Here is a 15,000-nt window from a genome sequence, read left to right as displayed (position 1 = left end):
AAACTTTGCACCTCTCATTTTCATTTACAGATGTTTAAAATGGCATCTTATTGCGGCACGTTGAGGTGGGCTGCGAGTGCGTGCGAAAAGCTGCTGAATCACAGGATTTTCGTTTTGTAACTGGGAACACCAGTCCCTGGACTTCCCGAAAGCTTTGATCCACACACGTCATATCACACGGTCCTATCCGATGCAGCGCACAGTGTTTTGTGATGTTAAAGGAGAAGGCATGCTGGTTTCTTTCTGTTCACGTAGGGCGATAGATATGACAAGAGATGAATAAAATCCCAGTTTCACCGCAAGGACGATGCAATGAGTGCGATAGCAACAAATGAAGTAAAGCTGGCAGCTAACTCTTCTAGATCCAGTCTCGCGTAACTCTACAAAAGGGGACTTCGCACAGTCTCTTCGAGTTGAGAGCGCAGCGTGTAGAAGGGTATATGAGCCGTCCGCTGATGCTTGTTGAGATAGCGATTTTGGTTTCATTTAAGTTAGGGCGAAATCATTGCACTGCTGTTTGAAAAAGAACAAATAATTTTTCCTATTCTTTGATTGGCCTAATTATCTGTTGGTTTCATTAGTAGTGTCTAACAAAAAAAAAGAACCCCTCGAAAAACTCCCCTTCGTTCGTTAAGATTACGACAGACACTTGCGTTAGCCCTAAAGTAAAAAGCAAATGCAAAAACGTCTAACTTTGTCATTTAATTACTATGCCTCGCTTGTCTAACTTTAGTTCGCTTCCTTTACGTTGCTGAATTGTAGGTACCTGAGAAGATCGTAACGACATCATGAGAAGGGAGAAATAAGCTTCCACCACATTACGGGTACGAAAGTTGGAAAGAGCTTTGTTCACATTTACTTGATCGGGCGTTCTGTTCCTTCGGACGTTTATAAAAGAATAAAGTAAGAATTATAAATGCAGATCGGTCTGAACGATGTGATAAGCGTGGTGTGTTTAAACATACACTAAAAAACTCATATAATAAAGAGAAAAAGAAACGGCAGCTCAAGATTACAGTCAAGAACCGAAACCGAAACGAAAGCACTTTTTTTTTGTTTCGGCGGCGACATCCTGTGTGAAGCTGTGGAACTAAGTCACGGGCTGAAAAAAAAATGCTGATCCGTCGCCCGGAATCGAACCGATGACGGCGCGGTGATACCGCGCTCTGAACTCGAGCGATTAGCTCGCTCGGCCACGGCGGATGTCGTGTCGCCTGTCGTAAGCAAGGGTTTATCAATTTACCACAAACATTTGAACGACCGCGCTTCAAAAAACGCGTTAGGGAACAATGTTATGCCACTTGCGGCAAGTTGAGAATGCCTTCAAACGAAAGCTGAGTGTCAGGACTGCATGTGATTTGCTGACCATTAACATAACTTGCTTAGTTTTACGACAGTGACCGTTTTTGTCTCGAAAAACAGGCCACATTTTTCGCCGTTTCCATAGACTCCCATTGTACAATCTTTAACTGCTCTGGGAACAAAATTGAAGCTTACTGCAACATGATCGCTGCAGTCCTCTCGTGCGTTTAGGTTCCCAGAAGCGCTCCGTGGTCTGCGTTTTTCAACATTCACCCTCTACACTTAATTATTCGGGAAAAACTCGCCAGTTCCATTGAAAACGCGCTAGCTTCGCGCCGGGGCCGCCAGGGGCGCTGGCTGTGATGTGTCCACAAAAGCTGGATATGATGCTATTAAATTCATTTTCTCGATGAATTGCAAGTGAAACTAAAGCGGTTTCTATTATGATATACTGCCTTTTTTTTTTCTGCGCAGATTCAAGAGTTTCGTCACACCTGCCAAAACCAAGACTTCTCCTTTTCTGGCTGCGGATTTTTCAAAGTTGGACCACCGCTAATTGTCTCGGTGAGACGTTCATTCTGAAAATTCAGTTTTAATCTTTCGAAAACTAACTTCGTTTCTTGTCGAACGGTGTCATTCAATTCACATGGCTTGATTTCTTGATAACATATAGTGCACTTCAGTTAACATCTTAAAAAAATAAAAAGCAACGTTTTCGAGCAGAAAAAAGATTATTTCTTCCGAAGTACACTGTCAAGTGGAATGGACGCGTATAAAACTTAAGATCACGCTAGTTTGTATTTACTTTAGCAATGCTTGTAAAATAACCCGTTAACTAATTATTACACATCGCAAATTCCAAATGACAAATTGTGTCCCTTGATTGCGCAATGCGTATGATTTGAGAAGGAATTTTCAGGACAGCACCACTTTTGTGATAGTCAATCCCAAAGTTTGCGACGATTTAAGCTATCGTTCCAGTTAATTTTGTGCTTGAATGCACATAATCGTGTTTTGGCCCAAATGTAATCGCGACAGTGCATTTTTCCGTATGTGTGACGCTGCTATATCGAGATCTGCGCCACCCTAAGATTCAACTTCAAGTGAATTTGCCTTGTAAACTAACAGACCACAATGAAGTTGCAATGCACCATAATGCAATTAACTCAATGTTAATTAGTGAGCGCCAGGTAATTTTGAATACCAGGTACTGAATACCTGGGGGACGCTAAGATATGATATCGCATATAAAACCACTCTAATGATTTTAGGTAAATATACGTATGTTGTAACAAAAATACGCTGAAAGGAGTTGCAGTATAAGTTCCAGATGAACATTGGCACGATGACAGCGCTGGTTCAGGTTATGCATGAGCTCTGTAGACTATTTCATATTCCCAAACTGAACACACCAACAGTTTTTTGCCATACATTGGCGCAACCTAGGGGAGGGGGGGGGGTTGTTCACCCCCCCCCCCGAACATACAATGATTATAGTTGACCACACGCACGAACATACAATGCATAGTTGCCCCCCCCCCCACTCTTCCAAAAACAATTTCTAGCTGCGTCCCTGCTGCCATTGTAAAAGCAGGAAATTGGTTTTTGCTACTGAAGTCCGGAGACTGGGGTCTTCATTGTTATTGTGTGATTTTGGAGATCAAATATTATTGTTTAACATGTAAGCTGGTAGCCTCGGTGCAAACCCACTGTTCGATATGATCTTTTTTTGTGCGTGTGCAGATTGCAAGTGCCATCATAACGTACACGGTCATCCTCTACCAGTCAGACAGCACCTCTTCTAGCGCTCCAATCGCGCCGCCGTTGAATACTACGCAAGCTTAGGTGACCTTCCCCCTCCCCTCAATTCAACTTTTGTCCTATTCATCTCATTAACGCGTCTGTTTCAGACTTTTCCATGGGACCACGTACTTTGAGCTGAATTATATATGAAGAGACGCGCGATTATATGAATTTTCCGGGTTCGAGCGTAAATATCGACTTCTACTCTAGTTGTGTACGAGTCAAGAATCCGAGATTCGAAATTTTTTAATATTATTTCATGGCAGTAAAAAAATTGTGAATGAATGTTACTAGTTATTCTTTATGCGATCAAAAAATTGACGGTATGTTTCCGTCAGGTATGTTTCTTTTGTCAATTTATCGCTACAGAAAACGTTGACCCAGTACTTTTAAGTACTGGTATTGGATGTATGGCTGCAGAAATAATTTTTAGTTGTTTTCCATTTGAGTTATTACTTCATCAGGTGCTGCGCCTTTTCTTTTTCTGGTCAGCATATCATACCGTCCAACTCCCCATTTTAACATTCCATAATGTTAATAATGCCAAAATTTTAAGTGATTACGCCTGTGCGCCAGAGACTGCTTGCCTTGCTTTTTTTTGTTGTTGTTTTTATATCAGAAGAGGAGCGTACGCAAATTTGTAAGGTGAAGCGACACAAATGACGTCAAAGGATCGTTAGGAGCCGCAAGAGCGATTATTAGTTAAATCTGCGTACTAATTTTCATTCCCACTGACGCTGTTCGATCGTAGTGTCTATGTTTGCTCCAGCAAACTATGTAGGAAGTTCCAGGCTAAGAAGCACCACCTTTACCTTAACTGCGTCGTCCTGTTGTCGAACACGCAATGTGTCAGCTGCTCATTTCAGCGCAAGGCGACGTTGGCGGCTGCTCTCTTTTGCACCAGCTATTTTATTAGTTATTTGAACAGACAGTTTCAGTATTTGTGGGACAGGCCCAGTAAATAGTTTACGTGTTAGCTAGAACATACTTTATAGTGTGCAGTTAGCATCAGAAGTCTAGGGGCCACGACACACAAGAAAAAGCTGAATATTATCGCTGTTTCGACAGGCAACCTTCAGTTTAGATTTCTGGCCTTTTCTAAACCACGCTAGCAACACGTACTGTGCAGTTCGACAGAGTACAGTCACAAATTTCTGGGAAATCCAAAGATTTCTCAGACCTAGTTGTCTCTAAACTTTTGGTGCCGACTGTAGATGTACAGTACCAAATGCTAAGGCTATATTGTACGGAGCGTGTGGCCTACAAATATACACAGACACTTCCCACTTAATCTTGCGCAATCATTGTTTAGGGGTGTCTTGCACCCTATTTAAGGAAGATAACCCTCGTGTAGTCTACTTCAAGGCCTCTTATTGCATCATCCAGCCCTTGCTTTTGAGAAAGCATTAGCCAAGTCCTCACACTAACGATGTGATTATTTTGTGTTCACAGGCTCAATCTGTAGCGTATAGGTACATGATATAGCAATATTTTGGGCATATGCAGGCGTTAGCCTGACAGTATTCAAAGATATTTAAATTGAAGAGCATTAAAAATTTTGCACACGCCTGCACAGTGAATGCACAAGTCGATCGAATAATTGCGACCAACCAGCTCCGAATGTTTCCCTAGCAATTCAAGAAATGTGGTCACAGGTAGCATCGCTATATTTGATAGCTGCTACCGTTTTCCCAGTGCCAGAGGCTGCATTTCATAAACATTTGCGATTTTTTCTTGTTATGTGTCTTCTTGCATAAATTAAATTTATTTAACATTATCTTGCCAGAAAGTCACTTAGAAAATGACGCAGCTGTCGAGCGTCATCACATCCTGATGGTGGGAACATATACAGGGCGTCCCAGCTATCACGCAGCACGATTCAAAAATGGAGGAATGTCGTTACGCGAAGCACACCTAGTACATATTCTTCCCAGTATACTGTAGTAGCCACTACAATTTTTTCGTTAATGAGGTTTATTAATTAGTCCTAATTATATTTCCAACTCGGCGAGCCCTCACCTAATCATTAAAATGTCAGTGAGGCATATGTAGGCGTGCTGAAATAGCATCTAACTGCGCTATTTTCAGCAACGTACACATTACGCGCTCATTTTTTTTCGGCTGATAAAGGAAACAAACTAAATAAGAAAAAAATTCGGCAGATCCCACGCCTTGTGGGAATCGGCTTCATGCTAAGCAGTCAGCGAGTAGTTACATGCTGCATTTTCTGGCTCTGAGCCAAGCGTTACGAAGTGGTAACTTTCGGTTTGACGTAACCTCGGCACTCACGTTGCGTCACACACATCAGTGTTATGGCAGCGAAGTGCACCTTACGGTGCGATGATGGGAACATGATATGTGACTTTCGTTAGCGTATGCCTCCAGGGTTGAGCAACGCTTACACATAGCTTGCTGAATCATATAGAAATACAAATGTAACGTTTATTACACTGCTATAAAAGCAGAGCCAACACTAGAACCACAGACGTTAACCTGACATGACGCCTGCATCATAGGAGTACATATGTAGTGCTCATTGCTTTGTTATAAAATGAGACAGCCAGTCCCACAGTCACAATTGACGTTGCACCGACATTACGCTTGCATAGGGTGTTTTCCAAAGCAGTTTCTAGACCTGGCGTGGCTCTGTGCTAGAATACCTGACTGCCACGCAGAATGCTTGGGTTCGATTCCTGCTGGGATCCTAATTTATATCCTTTGCATTCGTCGGGTCTGCGCGTCCGGTGTCGGTTTTTCTTAACGCTTACGCATTTAAAATACCAATGTCGGTTCTCGCCGTTCCTGGGTACACATAAACTGTCAATCACCTGTGGCGCATGCGCGTACACCGCGGCCCGTGGTAAACGGGTATGTGCCACACGTGTCTGGAGGAAAGGGTTTGACGATGTACTCGACAGGATTTTCACGCTAGTCATGTCATGACCCGACGGTCATATTTGTCAAATCCTTTTACCCTCGCATGCCAATTTTGGTCTACACCAAGTTAAGGAGGCGACCATGAGAGCGCCTAGACCTAGGCGGCTGGATAGATAGATAGATAGATAGATAGATAGATAGATAGATAGATAGATAGATAGATAGAAACGCTCAAAGTGGCAAAGGTACGCTAAGAAATGCTTCGCACTTAAAATAACACGCGACTACGCTCCCACCCGGAAAAGGCGGGAGCATAATCTTGACTGTAGTGAGCTGTAGTCTAGCCATGGGTTCAATTTTGAGAATTCGCGGGCTTTCTTAGCCCAAAAATACGAGCACGCAATTGATAACTTCTTTAAAGGCCAACTCCGGCGATTTTTCGGCCATGTCAAAGTAATGGTGCTTCTATGTTCCTGAGACGCTCCTGTTACGGGCCCGATAGCAGAAATACTGGGCAAATTGGAGAATAATTTAAATAAGCAAGAAAGCTCAACACCGAAACCGAAACCCAACCGAGTGTGCTGTCTACGTATGACGTAGACGTTGTTACAAACGAACCGGAAGTCATGCAAGGCATGCCGGTCACGCCGGCGCCGAGTATGAAAACTGTGACAGCCGGGACGACCAGCGAAGCACCGTCCAAACCAACGCTGTCTGTCGCCTTGTGCACAGCAAACGCTCGCTGTAGCGGCCGAAGCGCCGAAGTTAGCGGTGCCCTCGGCTGCGTCACTTCCGCCGCCTTCCCAATACTGACGTCACAGACGCAATGTTGTCAATAATTGTGGGAAGCCAGGAGGGCGTTTGCAGACAATCTTTAAAATTCATTTGCAAACAATCTGCGCATGTCTCAAGCCTGTAATTTGGCATAAACGACGGAAACGTGCAAAGGAATGTACCCAGCGAATTTCATTGAGATCCATCGACCTCGAAAAATCGCCGGAGTACGCCTTTAAATAGCGCCGTTAGATGTCATTTGAACAAGCCTACATATGCCTCATTGACATTTTAATGTTTAGGTGAGTATTTGTCCAGTTAGAAACATAATTAGGACTAATTAACTAAACCTCATTTAACAAAAAAATTTGTTGTGGCTACTACAGTATACTGGTAACATTATGCACTAGGTGCGCTTCGCGTAACGACGTTCCTCTTTTTTTGTAATCATGCTGGGTGATAGCTGGGACGCCCTATGAAACTGCATAGCTCCATTTCCCAACATTTATACCAGGCTGTCTCTCTTGCTGTGTATAATGTCGTACTTTACAGAAAACATATTTTTATTTTTATTTATTTATTTATTTATTTATTTATTTATTTATTTATTTATTTATTTATGAAAGCCCTTGTATGAGTGCATTGCATAGGCGGGTTGTTTGGGTTGTGTAAAGTAGCACTATAATTTCTTAGATAACAAAAGAAGAGTAACAGAACTATGTAGTCGCGTTAGATCACGAGCGTAGTCATACTCATGACTAATTAGTCATGACTACACGAATGCGAAAACTTTCTAACATAAGCTGCCTCCACTTCCCTTCCCATTCTACGCGACTATTAGGGCGAACAACGTATGCCTTATCCCCACACAGACCGCATTTATAAACTTGTCCACATTTGTGGGATATGAAATGGCAAGCAGCTGCAAGTTCAAGCTCTGCAAATCAAGAAATGCCGACACAATCGACGCTTTGACAACTTTGTAAAGTGCAAGCAACGAAAATAAAGCGATCGACAGCAACAACCCATCCCTGTGTCATTTCTTAAACGCAGATATAACCAAATGAATCGAACAGACAATTAAGTCAAGGAAACACTGTGATTTATGTGTACGTGTGTGACTGTACGTGCTGTTATGTATTTATCAGTGTATGTATCGCAATCATCACCCAGCACCTGAGCACCTGCAGTAGAATGCCAGGCGAATAGCCAGACTAGCATCGCTAGCATTCCATTAAAGTATATTCCTCTCTTTCTCTCTAAGCCAAGGAAAGCATACAGGACATTAATTTGTCGTTTTTAGCTCTAGTGTAGTAATTACTACATAAATTGGAAGGAAATTAAAGTGAACGAAGGAACAGCCTTTCCGTCACTGGGACCCGAACCCACAACCTTTGAACAATTCGAAGGTTGTAAGTTAATTTCCTGCGAAAGCAGCAAACCTTGGCCTTATAATAGCGATGCACGAGGGGTGACAGTGTGAAAACCATTATCAGCCAGGGTTACAGCTAATGACTTGTCCACGTGCAGTAGAATGATATTTATGCGCATGCCGGATATGAAGCGTTCTAATGGTCAATGACCTCGAACTTCCACGTGGAAGCATTTAGCTACGAGTTCTTATCGATTCCACCTGAGAGCGCGGGAAAACGCTCTACCGATCGCTAATGCCTTCGACTTGTAACACAAGTGTTCATCATAGGCGTCCAAGATCATTTTCTTTGCTCTCTCCGTGATACGAGGCCTAGTAGTTGGACTGGCATTCCTCTACTCGCTCGACAGCACGATGTCCTCTCAGCCAAGTCCAACCCTCACGCATTCCAACGGCTCGAAAACATTCTTCGAGTCGTTTCACGTCGTCAACGCTTACTACAGGTTCCTCGGCTACAGTTTTCTAAGCAGAGAAAGACGCCCAGACGACGACCCAGGTCTCGAGAACGTCGTCTGCAAGCGTCGGAGTCAGTACGCCGTCTACGCCGTCGCCAGCTGGGTCGTGCTGATCGCAGTCTTCGCCTACGACTCTTACGAAGTCCTCAAGATGTTCAACGATTCCGAGTCCATCGAAAAGGCGGTCACGCTGGCTTACTCGACGCGGACGCTCATCATACAGGTCTTCAACTTCTGCGCCACGATCGAGAGGGCTCCGAGGCTAGCCTGTCTGGCCAACAGCTTCGGCGACCTGGAACGTCGACTTCCGGTCCTGGCATCGCTCAAGACGCCCGCGTTTCTGATAGTCGGCCTCAACGTGGCGCTAGCCGTCCTCTTGTTCGTCTCCATAGTGCCGCTTCTCTTTCTGTTCGCGGACTACACCCAGGACATGCTGGCCTGGAACGAATTCTACGGCGTTGTATGCCTTTTCCACGGACAGGCGGCCTGCATGATAACCTATACCTGGATCATGTTCTACAGCAAGACGCTCGCGTCTTACATACAGGCCATAAACGATCAGCTACGGGATATGCAGGCTTCGCTTGAAGAAGAGGACGAGATAGCCCCGAAAGTTCTGGGAGTTGATGAGCTTCATCGCCTGTTCTACGAGATCATGGAAGTATTCTGGAAGTTCCAGAGCGCGTTCGGTTTGTCCCTGTTCATCGTGGTTCCCCTGAACCTGCTCGTTGCGGCTCCGTGGACCTACTTCGTCATCAAACAGCTCCATCGACCCGAGGTCAGTCTCATCAACGCTCTCGGATGCGTCGCCCTTTGCGCCCAGATGGTGATTGTATCACTCTGCGCTGTCCTGCCAAACAAACAGGTATGTTCTTTAATGATTTCTCGCATGCCTGTGCGCGTGTTAGGCTTACTCAAACTCCTCCAATTCGTAAACATTGACGAATAACACTATTTCGCTATTGTGAAGCAATGACATAGCTACTCTATTAGCCAACAAGTTATTAAAAGATGAATTTGACCCAATCTGCCGCACTCATAGACATAGTTTTTCGAAGCGACGTCGTTGATGTCATCCGTGAATGCAGCCTTGAGTGCATATCACTCCACGTTTTTAGTATCACAGTAGTTGTATATGCATATGCGTGTCTATAAAGTGAAAGTGCCAGTGCAGAGAACCTTGTGCATTAGCGTCTTGGTATATCACTAGTGTTGTGACTTATGGAGGTTGCATTAACATAATGCTTTTACGATTGTTGTAGTTGTTGTTGTAGTATGAAAGTATACTTGAGCATCTTTTCCGCCAATTAAAGAAACATCGAGCAGACAAACGAGAATTGTTTAGGCTTTTCAAATATATAATCATTGGTTCTTCGGTTCATGCCGTGCGATGCAATAACAAACTTTTTCTTTTCGTTTACAGGCGAGGGAGACCTGGATTGAGCTAACAAAGATGCTTGTTTCCGTTGAACACAGTCGGGATGCCAGAAAACGAGTAAGCCATACAACATGCATTCTAGCCATTTGTACAGTGTTAACCATTTCTAGAGAACACTGGAGAGGCAGATCACTGGGCACAACTAGCGCACGCAGATTTCAAATTACAAAGTCATACTTAAATGCTGATATACAGGAGTAGGCAGCCAATGTCACCGAGAGAGAGAGAGAAAGCTCTTTATTAAAAGCAGAAAGTTCAGCCGGCCTATATTCGCCTGCTTGCCATTCAGCAGGAGAGGGGAGGAGGGCAGAAAAGAGCCTAAAAAGAAAGTAGACAGAAAGATAGCTAAAAAAGCCACCGATGTAAAAATGTGAACCATGACTGACGTGAGTGCGTGCGTGTGTGTACGTGTGTGTGGGGTGGGGGGGGAGGACAGATAGAGAGGGAGGAAAATAATCTCGACAAGAACATTCTCACCGACACTTCCCTAACACTAACTCAGTTCAACATACTTAGGAAGGTTCACATACCATCCACGTGCACTTTGTTTCATTTTCAGATTCAGGAGTTCCGCCACACTTGCATTCACCAGGAATTCAGATTCTCGGCACTTGGCTTCTTCAAAGTCGGCCCGCCTTTAGTGGTGTCGGTAAGCCTTTAGTCAATATCTCGTACGTGCAATGACTGGATAAACGTATTTCGGATAAGCAATATGGCTTTGAGAAGAATAAGTCAGCCGAAATGGCATTATTAAGAGTCAGAGATGCAATTGTAGGTAATATTGAAGAAAAAACTTACGATTGGTATATTTTTTATTTTCGAAGGGCCTTCGATTATATAAACCCTGAAGTATTGCTTAACAAATATATGGCATTAGCGGCGCAGCATTAAAACTTATGAATAGTTACCTTGATTCGCGATTGCAGTATACTTCTCTGCAAGATTACAGTTCAGAAAAAAACGTAATAAATATGGAGTACCCCAGGGTTCAATTTTAGGGCCATTATTGATTATCATGTATATAAATATATCGTAAACATCCCGCTAACATATGAAATGATTATGTACGCGGATGACACCAATGTGTTCTTTAACTTAAACGCGAAGGAAACGAAGTTTACGGTTTTTTGTTCTAAGAATAAAGAAATAAGTTACGATGCAAAACTATTTTATTGTGGATCGCAACTAGAGCACGTGGCAAGCCATTCTTTTCTAGGTGTTATATTTCATAAAAATTTAAGCTGGTCAGAGCACATAGATAAGGTAAGCACCAAGGTTGCACCCTCTGTTGGTTTACTACGACGAATCCGGTGCTATGTGCCTGTCAAGCTCGTCAGACAACTGTACTTTTCCCTTGTACATTCGCATCTTAGCTATGGCTTATTAGTATGGGGGAACGGAAACAAAACGTATATAGAAAAACTGGCAGCACTACGACGTCGAGCTCTTCGCTTGCTTAACTCTTCAAATGAATACATAGGGTCTTCTAAACTAATGATGCGCCAAAATACTTAACATTAGAAATTCTTACAGAGCAAAGATTTGCATTCGGCTGTTTAAAAAGGTCTCCAACTTTGAGACATTTTCAAACCGGTGCCTCAGACGAGACACGGGGTACAGTTTGCGCCACACATCAGTAGTAATGAAGAAGCCCAGGACAAGCTATGGTAGGCAAACTATTTAGTATGAAACTATGAGTTTATGTAATAAGTGTCCTAATGTTGTTGAAGTAGCCAGAAATTGTAAAACAATTCATGAATTTAAACATTTAATAATGAGCATGTTTCTTGCTTCGGAATTGGATGTGTTGTATAAGTCTTAATATGTTTGGTTACTGCATTAGTAATGGTACTAAGCAGGGGCGTAGCCAAAGGGGGGGGGGGGTGGGGGGGGTTGGGTTCAAACCCCTCGAAAATTTTCAATTTTGCTTGCGTATATATACACGCACACATACATACGCACGCACGAACATACATAAAGTATGGTGGGAACCCCCCCCCCCCACCGAAAAAAATTTCTGGCTACGCCCCTGGTACCAAGTGTAACTGTTACTAAGCATTACTAGTCACTGCATTACTGATTATGTTCTTGTTAATATTTCTGCATTAGTGATTATGTTCTGTTACTATGTCATTACTGTCATTATGGTATTACTGTAATTAGCGATTGTGTTCTTACTGTACTAGCGATTGTTCTAGTTAAATTGTAACTTTCAAATCCGCTGTCTCTGCGCACCAGCGAGGTAAGGCCTAGTCAGGGGGTTTAAGCCCTCCTTTTACCTTACCTAACCCTGTATGTGCTATGCTCAAATAAAGCTTATTTTTTGTTTTGTCAAGAGGATTCCTCTTCTTCAGGGCTGCCCTGAAGAAGAGAAGTCTTCGGATGTCAGCGGAGCCGAGGCAAGAGGACTTACCTTCTTCAGGGCAGCCTTCAAGGAGACAAATCCTCTTATCTCGGCTCTGGCTGCATCCCTTATCCGGCGATTTCTACTCGATACACACTTCACTTGGGCATTTAATCACTCACAGCAGCTGAAATGGGCTGTATGCGGTGATCATGCATTAAACTCCAACAAACCAGTACACAATTTCGCATCATCGAAAATTACCGCGAATTGTTCATCTTTACTTATGCCCTTGCAGAATATGTATGTACGTTCCGAAAAGAATGAAAGGTCGTTTCAATAAACGCAGCGCAAGAAGCACGGACACAGAAAAGAAGCACACTGCACAGCGCTATTTGATTTTGAGGTTGTTTGAGTTTAAAATCTGCCTTGCGTAGTAATTAATTTTAACTGATTTTCTGAACGATCGAAAAGTGAGGCGTTAAAGAACACCAGATGGTCGAAATTTCCGAAGTCCTCCACTAAGAAGGACCTCATTATCATATGAAGGTTTTGGCACGTAAAACACCAGATACCGTTATTAACACACCTGTTCATCGTTACAGATAACAAGCGCTATCATCGCTTACACTGTAATTCTCTATCAGTCGGACACAACGATATGGAGTGCGGATACCACCACCAGCAACTTCACGTTGTAAGCGTTTGTCGAATGGGATGTATTTTCTGAAATACTAATAAACTTCCGCGAAAGCGTTCCTGTGTTTGCTTGCTGGTCGAGCTCTTCCAAGTTTTATTTGGCAAGCTTCAAAGCTCACGCTAACCTATGTCCGCCGTATGATTGGACGTTCGTGACAGAGCAATAAATATAGTGAAAGGGAAAATTGCCATGTAACCGTCTGTATGGCAAGGTTACAAAGAAATCCGTACGCATTTCTCAGAACGGAAATCTTACTTAACGAAAAATACCTATGATTGAATGACTCTGAGATTAACCAACATTACACATTCTATAGCCAACGTATAACCTACACAACAAGAAAGAACCTCCTCCAACCTACATTAGCGAAGAATTGTTCTCATTAAGCCAAACTAGCCAACAATGGTCAAGGCTTATAGTGCGCGAGTAAACACGCGTTGGCGAACAAAGCACAAGTTAAATTCCAATAACGTCACGTGTGACTCTATTGGAAGGGCGGCGCAGGTCACTGTCGACTCTCGTTCTGGCAGTATAGTGATGCCGGTAAAATAGTGAGAACCGCGGCGCGGACTGGCGTATAGGTTACAACCCCCCTCCTCCCCAGTGACACAGGTCAACCACTGACACCGTCAAAATAACGATACTTACGTAATGCAAGCCACAACATTTCTATCAATTGAGATTTTGAGGAAGTATGACGCCATACGTGACTTTCTTCCCAGGTCACGTGACTCCCGCTTGTGGTTGCAACCGCAAGTCCCGCTATTGCGCTTCTACAGGGGCGCCATTCTGGACACTGTCAATTCCGCAATGCCGTACACTTTCGTAATGGCGCCATTTTAAGCCAATCAGAGAAACCTTAGCAGCCCTCTGGCCAATCAGAGCTCGCCAATAACGGAATTTGACGACAGGGTTGAATTTGACAATGTCCAAATTAGCACCGCAGGTTATGGAAACACGTTGCATCGACGACGCCGCGGACTGGTTAGGCAGGTGTTAAGGGATCTGGTCGTGAAGATAACCTAGGGGGTTACGAGTCAGTCGGCGGTTTGCCGCTGGTCATCCAACCGGACATTGACCCCCCCCCTTCCCCTCTCGTAGCCAACGTAAACATTAACGGGTATTTTCCATTGGTGTTTCTATTTCAGCGTAACTTTCTTTCTTATTCTTCCTAATATAGAATGGTCACTCAACCAGGCGAAACAAATCTGGAACAGCGGGCCCGCCTTCAGTGCTTTTCCCGGTCGCCGGCCGTTGCGAGCTTTCCTCTCCTAAGTTAAACTTTGCTGCGCGGAACACGGGTTTGAACGTCCGTCACGGCGCTACTGTTTGCTTTCGCTTCAATGAAGACGTGCGCAGTGATGTGAAGCGATTCGATTGAACGGACAGGCCAAGCAAATCGAGCAAATAGTGCTTTCTCTGCGCATCGGCGCTATAATCGGTTAGCATTAAGGAGGTACACTTTCTATAGTCGGTTAGAACCTAATAATAAATAGAAGCTCCGCCCCCCGAACTGCGGCCCGCCTGCCATTCATCTGTGCAAGAGAGTCGTGCAGGGGCGTAGCCAAGGGGGGGGGGGGGGGTTGGAGGGTTCAACCCCCCCCCCCGAAATTTTTCAGTTTTGCTTGCGTATATATACACGCACACATACAAACGCACGCACGAACATACATAAAATATGGTTGAACCCCCCCCCCCCCCCCCGGAAAAAAATTTCTGGCTACGCCCTGGAGTCGTGCTAGCTAGCTTCATTTCTAACCAGGGTTTCTTTTCGCTGCTAATGTAAATACTACCCATATAATGAACTTAAAGATCGTCGTCCTACTTGAAGTATTGCCTTTCCCCTAGTAGTGAAACTTTTGCGGAAGTTTGCCA

The 15,000-nt window shown here is 43.9% G+C and overlaps 1 protein-coding gene across 1 annotated transcript; it reads left to right on the top strand.

Moving 5' to 3' along the window:
* The first annotated feature begins 8,542 nt into the window (after positions 1-8,542).
* On the top strand, positions 8,543-13,126 carry LOC119381780 (putative gustatory receptor 93b). The gene is made up of 4 exons (XM_037649542.1): positions 8,543-9,508; positions 10,067-10,138; positions 10,641-10,730; positions 13,031-13,126. Exons 1-4 carry the CDS (start codon positions 8,543-8,545, stop codon positions 13,124-13,126), a joined length of 1,224 nt encoding a protein of 407 aa, XP_037505470.1.
* Positions 13,127-15,000: the final 1,874 nt, after the last annotated feature.

Source organism: Rhipicephalus sanguineus, chromosome 2 (genome assembly GCF_013339695.2).
Source record: "Rhipicephalus sanguineus isolate Rsan-2018 chromosome 2, BIME_Rsan_1.4, whole genome shotgun sequence".
Classification (NCBI taxonomy): Eukaryota; Metazoa; Arthropoda; class Arachnida; order Ixodida; family Ixodidae; genus Rhipicephalus; species Rhipicephalus sanguineus.
The sequence above is the reverse complement of the archived record's forward strand: the minus strand, read 5'-3'. Positions and strand labels throughout refer to the sequence as shown.